Source organism: Vanessa cardui, chromosome 21 (genome assembly GCF_905220365.1).
Source record: "Vanessa cardui chromosome 21, ilVanCard2.1, whole genome shotgun sequence".
NCBI lineage: Eukaryota > Metazoa > Arthropoda > Insecta > Lepidoptera > Nymphalidae > Vanessa > Vanessa cardui.
Genome location: NC_061143.1, coordinates 7,493,701 through 7,509,456, shown reverse-complemented (window position 1 = coordinate 7,509,456; position 15,756 = coordinate 7,493,701). Strand labels below are relative to the sequence as shown.

Sequence of the window (15,756 nt, the reverse complement as noted above, 5' to 3'; positions counted from 1 at the left end):
TGGTATAAGCTATATGAGAATATAGCTAATATAATAATAAAATGCCCGATCTGTCAATATTGTGCGAAAATATTTTAATTTTATCGTTAAGAATAGGTTCTATACCCTCATCAAATAGTGGTGCACCAAGGAGGCAAAGTGTATCTTTATGAAAAAAATTATGTTAGGTGCAATTTTATTAAATTTATCCACTGCAAAACTAATAATGCCTTTGTGAGTTAAATTGTCCGTAAAAAAAATATAGTACAACATTACAATTCTCTTCAAAGTCGCCCCCGTTATTTACTCTCATGCGCCAAATAGGATTCCATTGGATCTTCTACGCGAGCAATAGTTCAAATTTCTTTAAAAGGTATTGCATTTTTACACAAACAGGCGCAAAATATACATTTACCCGGCCACAGGGATATTACTCTAGAACGCTGTCGAAACAAGAGGACTACAGAAAGAAAATGACAACGCTTTGTATTAATTACCAGGCATGTCATGGAACTCCGTAACTTTAACCAAAAAAATCGGATAACCGAAATGAAAACATATTATCCATAAAAAATACCTACCAGTTATAGTTAAGTTAACGATACCATATTCTTCCGAATAATGTACAAAACAGGCAATACAAATTGATTTGATATTAATTCGTAATTTATACGTGTGGCATAAAAGTTTAAGATAATTTCACGTAGGCTAAACAAATAAACTAAAAAAATATAATACGGTAATCAATGTCAAGTTGGCAGTTTACATTTGACAAGTTGATGTAATGTCAAGTGTCAACTTGGTGTTGAATTCGAATTCTCAAAATATTAAATAATTTAATTATTTTTGAATGAAATAATATATGATAACACAATGAAGGCAATATTAAACGCAATATTAAAGGCAATATTTCAACGCGTTATGAATGCAAATGTTTCTGGTGAATAAATTAAGCTGTTAAAAAAATCTATTAACCTTTAAATGAACATGTTATAGTAAAAAGGAATATTACTGATGGGAAATATTATTTTTTACAGTAAATGGTGAAGTTGTAAGTAGTATAGGTCAAGGAGCTTGCATACTTATTGGTATTTGTAACAATGATAACTCAAAAGATATGGAATATATGTAAGTTATATCAATTAGTTATACAATAAACATCTATTCAATAACATCAAGTCCTTAACAAATAATAATAGCAGCATTTCCTATCCTCTGCAAAAAATGAACCAGTCCTTATATCATTAATGCAGGCAATGAAGCCTGGTGTTATTCTTTAAATTAAGCTATTTGCACTACTACTCCAAGGTAATTGACACTGTAGTACAAAAATTTATATGCTTCAATCATAAGACTAGTCTCTTTAAAATAAGTTAGCATTGAAAGGTGTTTGTACCTATGTTAGTATAAAATTGAATAATTTATTTCAGGGCTCGCAAGCTATTAAGCATTAAGCTATTTGATGATGAAAATGAGAAAAAATGGAAGAAAAGCATAGTTGACAAAGATTTTGAAATTTTATGTGTTAGTCAATTCACCTTATACAACACTTGGAAGGTATTGGATACTGTTTTTTACAACAGTAGATAGTAAATATTTAAAATTAATATGTTTTTGATATTAAAATTTTAATGAAACAATTCCAAATTTTATCATTTGTTAGTGTTCCTTATAGTCTCAGATTTGGTCTATAAAACCTTGATTATTATAAAACATTTGTTACTATTAATGACATAAAAAAGTGTAGTTATAATAATTATATAATTGATTTAATTCTTTTTAATCATAAGGTTTTATTTTGCCAAGATAAATTATATATTTTTTATATTATCAAATAATTTTAATTTATTTTATTAATATTTTCAGGGCAATAAACCTGATTTTCACAATGCCATGCCTTCGCAAGAATCCAAAGAGTTTTATGACAAATTTATTCAATTATTAAGAAGCAGTTACAAACCAGAAAAAGTTAAAGGTAATTCGTATAGTATAAAGATAATCAAAATACATAAAACATTCAATTTTTACAAAATAAAAATAGAAGGATTATTTTTATTAATAAAATTGCAATTAAATTCATTACAGGTGGTGTTTTTGGAGCCTATATGCAAGTAGCATTACAAAATGATGGCCCAGTCACATTAGAAATTGAATCACCAATTCAGATTGAAAAAGGAATCAAGAAAACCAAACCACTAAAATCTACTGAAGTAGAGGATAATGCTGATAGATAATCTATAATTTTAATAGTACTTCCTAATAATTTATTAAAAATTACAATCAATGTAATTGTTTTCATTGTAAACAACTTTTTCCTTAGTCTGTTTATTGGTGGTCAATAAAACAATGATCATTATTGTGTTTTGATCCAGACATGATTTCAATATAGGATTTTATTTTGTTGCAATGAAATTTTTAGAGAGTGTTAAATCTAAATATCTCAAATGTTACTTATTCAACTTGACTTTTCTATAATTTTCTTTGTAATAAACATTCTAATAAAAAGAAAGTCCAGGAATGTTGGTAAACTTTTCCAATTATCAAATTACCTAAATATCAATTAAATATAATCAATTTATTATTTATTCCACACAAGAAGTCATCAATACTAAGTCTTATGCTCTTTTAAATATCATGAAATTGATGAAATTTTTGACATCAGTAATTCTATTCATAGGGTAGGGTAGGGTATTTCTTAACAAGTCATTTAAATATTACTTTAACAGTATTTAATAATATATCTATATAAGTTGGTAACTAAACTAATAGATGTAATATTTTCAGAGCATATTTTTTTTTGATAGGAAAGACTGAGTGACTATAAAACATGTATGTCTTTGTGATTTGAAAATATAAATTTGTGTTATTATTTAACAAGGGATAGATAGATTATTGAAAACTGCCTTAGTGTTTACTAGTTATACATAAAGAGCAACATATCAATTATTCTGATACCGAACCAATATAATAAGCGCACATTTTATATTAAATTCAGGCAATCCAATGAAACTTCTAAAAAAAAATATGTTACACCTACATCATAAATTTCTTATCGTCCGAAAAAAAAAACAATTAGAAATAAGTATTCAATATCTTCTAAAATTATGGGTATTCATCTTGACTATCGGGTCGAGACTTTGTTCTAAAATGGTCTGTGCCATTTCTTTTTACAGACACAGGGTATAGGTGATGTGATGTAAGGTTTCTGCTTGAAATATTTATCGACATCGTCCAATCGAGCAACGCCGAAAAAAGTAGCTATCGATATGAGTTAAATAAGGATTACATAAATTACTAGAATGGCACTAAAATTACTAGCTACGAATACTACTATGAATGTATAAATTTCATTAGTAGACCAATTTGAAAATAGCGCCCTTTTTAGGGTCGGACTTATTTTTTCTTGTTTCGTTTTATTGATTACTTATTTATAAATTCTTCAAAATTCATCCTCTAGTTCTGCAGAGCCAAAAATACAGATTTATTTTATACAATTAATAAGGATACTTTTGGTATACAAAGATTCTTCTCTAATACGAATATTAAAAAAGCAAACTTATATCTGTCGTTTACCGTTTTACTCTTAAACTGAACTGATTAAGATGAAATTTGGCGTGATGATAGTTTGCGTCCTGGAAAAGGAAATAAGATCTCAGTTGCGTAATAGTTTGCTAATGAGATCACTTGGTTTTGTTCGCCGCATCTAACCAAACTAATTCGCTCTTTCAGTTTTTTAGCTCCGAGCTGCTTACCGAGCATCGATAAACATCAAACTGGTAAAATAAAACAATGATCCAATATTGTTGATATAAAAAAGGAAGACCGTTCGTTCGTTTTGATACTGCTAAGATAAATCTACGAGGGAATACTCATATACATTTTATTTATTGATAATAAATATATATTGTTTAGGTAGTGATTAAAATTCCTTTTTATTTTATATTACAAACTTGATAATTGTTATTTTAGATTTATTGAACTGAACTCTTCTGACAGATCTCTGACAGAACTCTTCCGTGCGAGCGAAACGACATTGGTTCGTTTAGTGCCAAATTTACTCGTCAGTATTTTTTTAAGTAACGAGCTGTCAGCTATGGGCTGACTGAATTATAGGGAAAACAGATCGGGCCCCGGGGATCTCCGATCTAGTTTGCTTAAGTAGTTCACCTGTGGAGCCGCTTTTTCGATCTAGTTACTACGTGCTATATACGTACTACTTTAAAAAAATACTTAAGAAAAGAGAAGAGTATAAATACTATTTCGAAGTGTCAGAACTGATTCAGAGCGAATTAATACTTTAATATTTAAAAGACGTCTAATAACTTTAAATAATTAAAAGATAGGCCTTACATTTTCACAATAAATACATTAATACCCAAAGTGGCAGGAATTAATCGAAGTTCATTGCTATTTGCTAGTTAATTCACACATACATATTTTTTACAAAATACTTAGTTATAATATTATACAATACATATTGTATTATTGTAGATACATAATATCCAAAGTAAATTCTTTTATTATGAAAGCTATAATACAGCGTGTTACCAATGCCAAAGTTATATGTAAGTTTTATGATTTGCTGGTACTATTATTAATAATTTGTCAAAATTGTAGTGATTAAAAATTAACTTATCTTTTACAGTGAATGATGAAATTCCAGTTAGTATAAGCAATGGAATTTGTGTCTTAGTCGGCTTCCATAAAGAAGATACACTTAAAGACTTAGAATACATGTAATCTATCGTTGCCATAATATCTATTTAGAATTATAGAAAACATCTGAATTAATCTGTTCCATTCCAATTGTTCAAAAACTTGCAGTTAGCAAGAAATAATATTTGAAATTAGCAATACCTACAAGTTATTTTTTTAGTTTACTATTTTTTTACTGTACTTAAAATGGGTTTCAAATATATTATAATGTTTTACTTCACAATTTTAGCGTTAAAAAAATATTGAGTGTAAGGCTGTTTACTGATGACAATAATAAAAAATGGCAAAATAGTGTAATGGATAAACAGCTAGAGGTGCTTATTATAAGCCAATACACTATTTACAATGGTTGGAAGGTCAGTATTTATATTAAAATTAAGAGTTAAAATAAAAGATTATACACCTAGCAATATAGCATAAAATTTGTGTTAAAATATTTAACTATATAAAGAAGAATTTGACTAACTTGTACACCTGCTTTCTTAACATCAAACTTCTTCTTGATGTTTTTAGCTTATGTGTTGGTATTTCATACACCTTAGTAGTAGTACAATTGTTTCATACTCCATGGTACTGATATTATATGCCTGGTATATGCTTCACAAAACAGAACTCAGAATCAAAATCAAAATCTAAGGCTAGAATTATCTTTATTCTAATTTGATGATTTGATTGTATAACTTTAATGTGTAAATGATGACTTCATTTTGTCATAGGGTAACACGCCAGATTTTCACAAAACAATGGATGGTGAAAAATCTCAGGAATTTTATACTAAATTAATAGATTTGGCTAGAGAAATGTATGATCCAGAGAAGGTAAAAGGTTGTATCATTTTTATTATATCTCTTATCATTGACTGTATCCTCATACTAAAAGAGATTTTGCATGTTAAGTTCTTTAAGTACCTAGTATAGATAGTTTTTTTTGACACTAAATCATTCTATTTCAAGGCAAGTATTACAGTTAATGTAATATATCTAATTAAATGTTATACATTCTAGATGGTGTATTTGGAATTTATAGACAGCTGTACTTGGAGAATGATGGCCCAGTGACATTTCAAATTGACTCCCCTCCATCTTGCCGAGAAGAAAAGTAAAATAATTTAATAAAAAAATCAAAAAATGAGTGCCTTTAATTGAATTCTATTAGTAAGTAAATGTATGGGATTTTGTATGTATAGTACGACACAAATTAGATGTAGCATCGGAAAATGCAATGGAATGAAAATAAAACCAATTACTTCCGATTTACACAACCAATAGAAATAACTCCCTATCGCGCCATTCGACGCTATTCGTCGCTATAGATTCTCGCGTCAGAGAAAGCAAGTGCATGTAAATCGACGTGTCATATTGTCGAATATATTAGGTTTATGGAAATTACAAGATATTACGTTTGTGCAAAGATCATATTGGCATGAGAAATAAATATTGATAATTTGGCGTATCGTACTAAATTCGGATGTGATCGGTTTTACGAATTTTTCCGATGCGACATCTAAGTTGTGTCGTACTATACTAGACACATTTTTGGTAAAATTTTCTGAATCAAGTAAAACGTTAATTTCTACCACAAAGCTTATTGCTGACAAATAGAAGATCCATCAATTTTCCCTAAGCAGTATTAAATTTTTGGTAGCGAGCTTATCCTTATGATACTCCGATACATATCAAGGCATCTTTTAATTCCTACATAGCATCTGAGGCATATTTAGTACATTCTGAAAAATTACTAGTACTTAGTTAGGTAACATGAATTGGTCTCGGACTGAATAGTTGATATTAAAGGCACCCTTACGACGCACCAAAAGCACCTTTAAGTAGGCACTGTGCTCCTAGCGTCCGGTTGATTTTAAGACTTACAACCCCGCCTGGTGATCATATCTAGGCTATTTGACACATAAACTCAATTCGGAAAAAAATTACGCTAGACGAGTTTGCATTATGAACTGACCCAAATTCCTTCATCCCACTTTTGATGTTCTATTTAGTTCATTGTGTTCATCTACATATATTTAAGGTAATAAAATAGTTATAAACACTCACATGTACATGGGCCTATTCCATGTTTTTCTAACACAAACTTACTATATTAACTTTAATTACCTCTGTCGTTTTAGATTGAGGATTAAAGTTTTGTTTTACAATTTATTTAAAAAATGTAATGTTAGTCTCGATCACAACAATCAATCTTCATCGTTTTGTCTCTATCTTGTCGCAAACATTGGCGACATAAACCGCCCCCCCCCCCCCCACAAAAAGCTTCAATTTCCAATTAATTTAAGTTTTATATTCAAATTTGAAACCTTCTTGTAAAAGCGTTATAAATAAAAATATTGCCATATTAACATACGGTTATTTAAATCCCAAAATGATTGTGTATAGGTATTGTTAAATTATTTATAAAAGGACAATATCTTATATATTTTTGTTTTTTATTACTTGAAATATTTCAAAAATTTCCCAGGAAATGGAATTCAAATGACAATCCCGTATCGAATTAAAAATTGTCGTTGAAATCGAAAAAAAATATTATGATTATAAAAAAATACAGGAATAAGACACGAGAAGGAAAATATAAAAATATAACATTAATAATTAAAAAAAACTTTATTTTGAAATAGTGGTTATTATCTATTAACATGTTAAATTTAGGCCAGGTGTCAGCATCTTAGTGTTAGAATTATTAAACATTTTTACAAAGATGATATGCTAATTCTAAACGTCTGTTACATTTGATTCACAATTAGAATAATCGTCATATACTTAAATACGAACACAAAAACTACAAAGTATGGTCCTTTAAATCTGTTAACAGATAATCTACCAAGATTCAAAGACATTTACATTTAATCTAAACGAGTAGAAAATAAACTAAAAAAATGTATAAACAGACAAAATAAATGCGTTCTATATACCATCTATTTTAAATTATGATAATGAAATTCAACAAACGAGATTAAGATCCTTAAATAGTGTCGAATAATACATAAGTTAATTTAATAATATATCAATTAGCCCGAGTGCCGCATGATTACTATTTCTATACTGTGAAATATAGATAATATAATCACTGTCTTTTCTTTTACACAAACACCTACACAAGTTCTCTGATTCTTTAAGAATTTTCACTTCATAACCAATCAAGGCACTATTCGTTTTGGTATATTGCTGATACGTATCCTCACTCCTAATTCTCAATATTTGCGTAACATGCGCTTGCAAGTGATAGATTACAATTTTATGTACTTAAGTTAAATTAGCGGGGATTTGAATTATTGAACTCGAGACGTTGGCAACGCATAAATATTTGAGCCCAAAAACGATAACTAAACATTCAAATCTCCGCACTAGTAATTTATGATTTTTATATCTATCGAAATGTTACTATTACAAAAATATCTATAATCTATACTAAATTATTCCAATAAAATGTTACTGGGACAGGCTAAGGATTTTATGAACAACATATACCCTTTCAATTTTAGTGGACGTAGATTTTATGTGCAAGTTACTTAACATCTCAAACTCTACATGATTTAGTTTATTAAAGAAAGTACAATAATGTCATATCAGCGAAATAAATGCGTCGTTTTGAACCACAAACCAAACTACTTATCTTAAAGTTTAAATGGAAAATACGATTCTTATTAGAGCAATACCGAGCAAGCAATATTGTTTATATATTGTGGTCCATTTTCAAATACGATGATTTTATTTTTTGTTAAAATTACTAAAAAAGTGGGTTAACTTCGCTAAAAATTTAACCTTTTTCAAATTTAAGGACAGTACAATTATTCTAATAAGAATCGCACGATAAAGTTATCAACGGCCAGTTGGAAATGCGGCAGTTGATATAGTTTTGGCCGCTGTGATTCTGTCAGGTATCAGTAGTCTACCAGAGTCCTGAAGAAAATCCGCCAGGAGGAACGCGATTGTGAAGAATGTTGCTGTTACCGTTTATTGACGTCACTGTGTTGATTTGACCGTTTAGAGACTTGTAGCCGTCGCCAGTGATCGGGTTGCCTTCTGTAAAATTATGCATAACATTTACATAAAAAATCAATTTGTACCTAAAATAATGGACACATTTAAAGCTTTGAAATGCAAAACAACATGTAAATTTTGATAATATTGGGAATATTTTGTTTTTAAGGAGAATCTTAATTATGTATTTTATTCGTTAATGAATTATTTAATAACAATGAACTTTTAAAATGCAATTCATAGGCATTATAGTCATTTCAACTAATTTTACTATATTAATAAATCTAGTATTTTTTTTCAGGTGCTCTTATGTTAAAATAATATCTAACATTACACCAATAAAAGAGTAGATATCAATAAAAATGTGTCATTTTGAATTTGAATACAATAAAAATTAATTATCTATTAACAATTTAAAGTCATGCACATTGGACACATTTAACATAATTGTTAAACCAAATAAAAAGTAGATTGCATTTTAATAGATAAACAATCTATGCTAAAATACAAAAATAATATACAAATTAATATTATAGTGCTACTAAAAATACGTACTCATCTGTAAAAAAAAAAAATATTGAAACAATAGAAAGATAAAATATGCGTGCAAACATAAAAAAGAAACAGTCACTATAGCATTACACTAATTTTAAAAAGTAAGAGCTAATCCTATTACATTGACAACGCGACAAGGCTAAATATTAGAAGACAATACCTAATTAAAACTACCAGTACCTAACAATTTCTAATTTACGAGTACATTAAAATTATCATAAACTCTATCGTTTAGATTCAAAAAAGCAAATAATAATAAAGTTGAGTGCTTAATTAAAAGACTTGAAGGAATCGTCTCGACGTTCTTTTAAAATCAAGCATTTTGTACGTTGGTAGCATTGTGCAAATTGACCGACAAAATATCTTCTTCAGGATTAATTAATATTTTGTCAGATTAAACAGTGCCTTCAATGTCGAAATTAAGCACCCACCCATTTCTCTTCGGCGAACATAGTCTACATAGTACGTCTTATGATTGAAGTCCTCAGCATGCCGGTCGAGTTTAAAAAGGTATCCGGGAACATATTTATGGAATATTGGAGGAAACCCACTTAAAGTACTAGGACCAGGCCCCGGTGTAGTTGGAACTAATGTGACATCTGGAATTGGACCGTCACGTTCATATTTGAAAAGAGTTGGAGGAGGATCTAAATTAGAAATGAGAAAAGGATCAATTGGTCCGTCCATAGTGGGTATAGGATTATATTTATAATCAAGTTGAGGACGTTCTCCTAGGGCTGAAGTCATGCCGACAAAGGCGTACGGTGGTAGAGGATGGTGAGGAATATAATGTTCTCGTGGCTCCAAATAGTGTTGAGCTGGAAATGGGGGCCAATGTTTATCAAGTACTAACTGCGGGGAAAGAGAATTCGAATCTATAATAGGATGTTCTCTTTCAGGATCATCAGTTTTCAGACCCAATAAGGTATAAGGAGTTTGGCGAATATTTAGACAAGGTTTTGAGGTAGAATGAACATAATATTCAGCTGGAAGAGGAGGCCATTCTCGAGTGTAATATCTATGGGTGGGTTGGGGTTCGAGGTATTCGAGCGGGTAGGTATTAGGATTGTTTGGTGAGGCACCTCGCTGGCTGGCGGCCGGATGTCTGCGACGCGGAGGCGGCAAGATCACTCCGTCACCGGTCACCGGATTCCTCTTCGGTGGCGTGTATGATACTGACCATTTAGAACAAACGGTTTTCATTCGAACCAACGACAATATTAGATTACTAACAATTATAAAATTCACACGTAAAGTCGATCAGACAAACAGCATTGCATATTCATACTCTATCCTGCGTTTACTTAATAGCTAGACAGTCTTTTGGACTTTATAATAAAATTCATATTCATTACTTATTTTCAATAATACATGAAACGTTTTCAATATACAAATTCAAAAGTTAGTTGTTGCCATTGCATCAATTACAGACCTATGAAATAATCACAATTATTGTTTAAGGATGAATTAGAATTTTTTAATGTGAAACAAGCTTTATTTTGATATATTAAAACCTTCGAATTTAAGTGTATGTGTATGGTAGGTGAAATTTTGTTACAATTAATATAAAATGAGATCGTATATTCATAGGTTACGTTCAGAAGCCCTGAATTATTTTATAGTGCGTACGTGCTATTGAAGGTGAACTGAGCATTATAATATGTCCGTAAAACCGTAAATTAGACACAAGGTGTTAATGTGTCAATATTTTAAAGCAAAACCTAGTGCATGCTCTGTGTGAAGTACGAATTTTTCGAAAGTGGAATGGAATTCTAATATTCATCAATATTATAGTAATAATAAGTATGAAATGAACCATTTCTATCTACTAAGTAGAAATATTTAAAACGTTATATTCCTCTCTATTACAGGTAACGGGGTTCTTGAAATCACAATGCGTGCACTTATTTGTGTTTATTTACAAGGCACGATTAAATAGCTCTACAAATCTATCTACGGGATGTGCTGTGCCGTTCACATTATCCAGTTCAAAATGGATCTTTATGACAAATATACAGAAAATACGAATGCAATATATAGCATTGTTAAACATACACTTTAAAAGGATCAAACGTAAACCTACTGGACACCAAGGAATCGCCTTTAACTTAACGTTCAAACGAAGCACTCGAGTGGAAAAAAATAATAATATTATTATGAACGTTAGCATGTATTCATAGTGCATTATATTCTATTCCACATTCGTTTTTCCCAGCATAGCGATGCGTTACGTGCTGGCGTGCCTACATCTTGATCGACTCACAGTGGTCGGCGAGGTCCGTCTCACCTCGGCTGGGCGTGGAGTTAGCGCTACCGTTGACCTTAGGCGAATGCGCAGGACTGCCGTTCATTTCACTATCACCGAACTGGATGTGGCTCCGAATCGTATCAGTTATCATTGGTGCGTTTCCTGAGTTGTTGGCTGCCTGAAAGAAATAAATAATATTTCTTTAATTTTGATAAATTATTATTAATCACTTGTTATTCTTTTTGAACACTACATAATGCACAAAAGAATTAAAGTTTACATTTATTTTATTTAATATGTGAGTTACTGTAGAGTAACTATAGAGTTTCTTTCCGGTTCCTCTTGGTAGAATCTACTTTCCGAACCGGTGGTAACTTCACTTAAAATAGTTGTTGAATGACGATTCAATAGCGCTTTTTTTATGGAATAGGTTGGCGGACGAGCATATGGGCCACCCGATGGTAAGTGGTCACCATCATCCATAGACAATGACGCTGTAAGATATATTAACTATTCCTTCGATCGTCAATGCGCCACCAACCTTGGGAACTAAGATGCTATGTCCCTTGTGCCTGTAGTTACACTGGCTTACTCACCTTTCAAACCGGAACACAACTTTACTGCGTACTGTTGTTTAGCGGTAGAATATCTTATGAGTGGGTGGTACCTACCCAGGCAGGCTTGCTCAAAGCCCTACCACCAAGTAAAAAATAGTCCACTTTTAAAAGTCTACTTGGATAAAGTATATTTTGATTTTGTAATATGCGAATGTCATTTAAACTATAAACTGTAAAATGTTTAATTACTTGTCCGAAAAGCCTCGAGTGTGTGTCTCGTGGGCGGGTGGGCGTGTCCCTTACGACGCGCGAGCGGCTGGAACCGTTCTTCACGGGACTGCCGCCGTCTGTGCCATCGGTGCTGAAGATCTCGCCGATACAGCTCTTGGGAGCATTTGGAACTCTGGAAAGAAATAATAAACATCATTTAAATGTTTAGTCACGTTGTTCATGAAATAATCTTTCACAGAGATGGTTTAGTTTTTTTTTGTATAGTATAATTATACATAGTAAGCATTGCATTCGAATTGGTATGCATTAAGTAAATTACATCCCAAATGTATGATTGGATACTTGAGCCCTCCCTAAATAATATCTAATTACTGAAATTTTATACCTAGAAAATTAATAGAAAAATTTGATATTGGTCACCCCACACCTGACTGGACAGTGGACACGCAAAGCCATTACCGTTTCATATGCATGAACTTACTTCCGTAGGGGGAACCTTCATAGTCAATAAATATTACAAATGAATCGGTGAGTTCCAGTTAAAAACCCATACAAGTTTTTGTGGGGATACAGTTCATTGACATTATTTACAAAAGATAACAATCAATAAACAATAGACACCTTATTTGTATAGTATTTAAATTGTCAAATAATAGGCATATTTTTTAAATTAACATAAATTAATAACTATATTGCGTATAGGTAAATCCACAAATTTGTAACATAAAAAATGATGAAGGAGCTCAAACTAGAAACATATACATCTACTTATTATTTTACTAACAATCGTTTATTCAATATAAAAGCATTACACTTATTTGCTGAGATGGCCCTGTGGTTAGAACACGTGCATCTTAACCGATGATTTCGGGTTCAAACCCAGGCAAGCACCACTATATATATGTGTTTAATTTGTGTTTATAATTCATCGTGAGGAAACCTGTATGTGTCTAATTTCATTGAAATTCTGCCACATGTGCATTTCACCAACCCGCATTGGAACTGCGTGGTGGAATATGTTCCAAAGCCCTCTCCTTAATGGGAGAGGAGGCCAGCAGTGGGCTAATGGCCTCTTGGCAATGGCAATTTACAGGCTGTACTTTACACTTATTTATTAATTATCAAATAAAAGACTACCATCGGCTTCGAAAATAAAATTCTTCTAAAAAAAAGGTATTTGAATTTTCTTCTCATCTTTAGTGTAAAGTTATTACAGACGATAATTTAAAGGTGAGCGTCTCAAAAGCAATTTTCTAGAATAGATCATTACAAGTAAGCAAGTAACATCGATGCGGTGTGGGTGCAACTAATAAGCTCTCCGTGAACAGAAAACAGTCGATTATAAATCTAGACGCCTATTTAATGGGAGCTACTTGATCGCTAGATAGCGGAGTACCGCAAATGTGTAGCTTAACTTGTAAGCGATTTCGTTTGAGGTTAATCCTAAACAATACGAGTCGAATTTTGAAACGAAATCGAACATAAACTAAACAATCGATTTAAAATTAAAAAAAAAATCGATTTTCATTTTAAATATGTATTGTAGTTGAATATTTATTATCGATTTACTATTGAGTTACCTTAAGTCAAACTAACCAATATGTACATGTATATATTGCTTACTAATCCTTTTACAAATGAACTGCGTAGTTTATACTTATATTTCAAATTAATTGTTAATTGCCATTCTTATCCTTGGTCAACATTTAAATTTGGTATGTTATATGTATTCAATTTAACGAACGATAACAACATCAAATGATTATTGTATTTCGAATCAGTTCAAGTTGAAGTTGTCAACCTGTCAAGAGAGTGATATACAAAGGAGCAGTCAGTCAGTGAGCCAACTAGCAACCGGATCGCTGTGAAGTCAACTAGCAGAATCAATACCGCAGCACTGCGGCTTCCGGTCCGACGCTATGCACCACTGCCTTCTGTGACAGCTCAAACCCACTACTAAGCACTACTTACAAGTGTATATAATTTATCATAACCATAAAATTCACGCTTGACAAGTCAGAAGGCTCATTTCAAAGCGAATGAAACTGCGAAGAGCTGTGAGTTAGATATATTACAATATGATATAAAAACAAAAAAAACTTCCCCGAAATATTCTAGTTAATTATTTTCGTTTAAGAAAAGGCATATCTAAATTATTGAGGCAATTATAAATTTAAAACCAATTATATAATATTTACATGGTACATGCTAACATTACAAATATGCGATAACGTAACAGTATTGGTTTGTGCCAAAAAGAAGGCCCCTATTTATTAATATGATATACATATATATATTTATACATCATTACACTCTATTATCTGCAAACTGTACCGTAAAACGTATTATATTCAAGGCATCTTTCGAGGTGTAATATTCTTGAAATAATTTCAATATTACAATGTATTTCGTATCAGAATTATTAACTATGTTTAAGACACTATCAACAAACAGATACCTATAAAATATCAATTTATGAGTGAAATTATCCGACATTTAATTTAAGCTCGGCACGATGGTTGCTGTCTACGTAGGCGTGCTATTGAGTGCCCCCTGCCTCGGTACAATAAATAAAGGGCAATTCACCGTCGACGCAGAGGGTTGTGTACTTGCATACAACATACGTAATGCATTTACCGAGCCTTACACTATACCCACGCATTAGTGTGCCTCAGGAAATTACAATCGCCCGATCCTACAATAGGTACGTTAATGTATTGAATAATTATAAATACATGTTACATAGAAGCTGCGATAGCGTTGTGGCAGGACACGTGATTGTTTGTCGAAGATTGCTAATTCAAATCCGGGCAAGCACAAGTAGTGCTTGCCTAATTTTTATGTGCTTGATTTCATCGCATTAGAATAGCATGCTTGAATAAAGCAGCTCGAAAGGGAAATACCAAAAAATAAGCCATGCGGAAGCCTCACATCCACAATGCCTTGTAATAGCTGAGAATAAAGTCACAAGTCCGATCAGCGTAACATATCATCTTATAGTTTTATAGGGTGACCGATATGCACGTATTGATTACGTAAATAAAACTTTAAGAATATATTCTACAAAGGAAAAGCCAAAGCTGAAGTTAGTATTGTGTTATTTAATATTACGATGTAAATGAGAACGACTAAACTTTTTATAACTTTAGTTGTATTTTAGTTAACCGTCTCGTTTAACGCATATTTTTTTATTTAATATCGATATTCCGTATCTTCGTAACTCTGGTGTTGCCCAATAGTGAAACATTATAGGCTACTATAGGCTATATTATAGTTTACAAGTTTTATTTAATAATTCTTATATAATCTTTACAGATGAAACTATAATAACTTTAATAGAAAGTAATTCTGAAGTTGTGGTAGGAAACTAATCATATGAAAAACCATTTCGCGCGTGCGGTGGTAGAGAGTGCATCGCGTAAATTATACGTCATCACACTAACCGCGCAATATCCACGCTTCGAAGATTGATGTAATA

General features: G+C 31.5%; 3 protein-coding genes across 8 annotated transcripts in view; 2 read left to right on the top strand and 1 right to left on the bottom strand.

Annotated features, from left to right (window-relative positions):
• Positions 1 to 879: 879 nt before the first annotated feature.
• On the top strand, positions 880 to 2,263 carry LOC124538828 (D-aminoacyl-tRNA deacylase 1-like). The gene is made up of 5 exons (XM_047116040.1): positions 880 to 919; positions 1,017 to 1,107; positions 1,410 to 1,536; positions 1,846 to 1,954; positions 2,065 to 2,263. The coding sequence occupies exons 1-5, from the start codon at positions 901 to 903 to the stop codon at positions 2,211 to 2,213; spliced, it is 495 nt and encodes a 164-aa protein (XP_046971996.1). The 5' UTR covers positions 880 to 900; the 3' UTR covers positions 2,214 to 2,263.
• A 1,801-nt stretch (positions 2,264 to 4,064) lies between these two features.
• Positions 4,065 to 5,822, top strand: LOC124538843 (D-aminoacyl-tRNA deacylase-like). Its single transcript, XM_047116074.1, has 5 exons — positions 4,065 to 4,544; positions 4,625 to 4,715; positions 4,925 to 5,051; positions 5,412 to 5,520; positions 5,700 to 5,822. Exons 1-5 carry the CDS (start codon positions 4,502 to 4,504, stop codon positions 5,795 to 5,797), a joined length of 468 nt encoding a protein of 155 aa, XP_046972030.1. The 5' UTR covers positions 4,065 to 4,501; the 3' UTR covers positions 5,798 to 5,822.
• Positions 5,823 to 7,291: 1,469 nt separating this feature from the next.
• The window catches only part of LOC124538797 (microtubule-associated protein Jupiter), a 126,652-nt gene continuing 118,187 nt past the window's right edge, over positions 7,292 to 15,756 (bottom strand). For 3 of the 6 annotated variants that reach the window (XM_047115996.1, XM_047116000.1, XM_047115999.1), the window contains 4 exons: positions 12,297 to 12,450; positions 11,506 to 11,668; positions 10,325 to 10,417; positions 7,292 to 8,729 (listed from right to left, as the gene is read on the bottom strand). In XM_047115996.1, the coding sequence (XP_046971952.1) occupies positions 8,596 to 8,729; positions 10,325 to 10,417; positions 11,506 to 11,668; positions 12,297 to 12,450 (544 nt within the window). In that variant the 3' untranslated portion in view covers positions 7,292 to 8,595. The remainder of the gene's footprint in view (positions 8,730 to 10,324; positions 10,418 to 11,505; positions 11,669 to 12,296; positions 12,451 to 15,756) is intronic. The other 3 variants (XM_047116001.1, XM_047116002.1, XM_047115997.1) reach the window with 2 other exon arrangements.

Coding starts and splice junctions, on each gene's coding strand:
- LOC124538828 (XM_047116040.1), top strand. Junction 1,108..1,409: donor TCAAAAGATATGGAATATAT/GTAAGTTATATC, acceptor AATTTATTTCAG/GGCTCGCAAGCTATTAAGCA. Junction 1,955..2,064: donor CAAACCAGAAAAAGTTAAAG/GTAATTCGTATA, acceptor AATTCATTACAG/GTGGTGTTTTTGGAGCCTAT.
- LOC124538843 (XM_047116074.1), top strand. CDS start 4,502: ATGAAAGCTATAATACAGCGTGTTACCAATGCCAAAGTTATAT. Junction 5,052..5,411: donor CTATTTACAATGGTTGGAAG/GTCAGTATTTAT, acceptor ATTTTGTCATAG/GGTAACACGCCAGATTTTCA. Junction 5,521..5,699: donor TGATCCAGAGAAGGTAAAAG/GTTGTATCATTT, acceptor TATACATTCTAG/ATGGTGTATTTGGAATTTAT.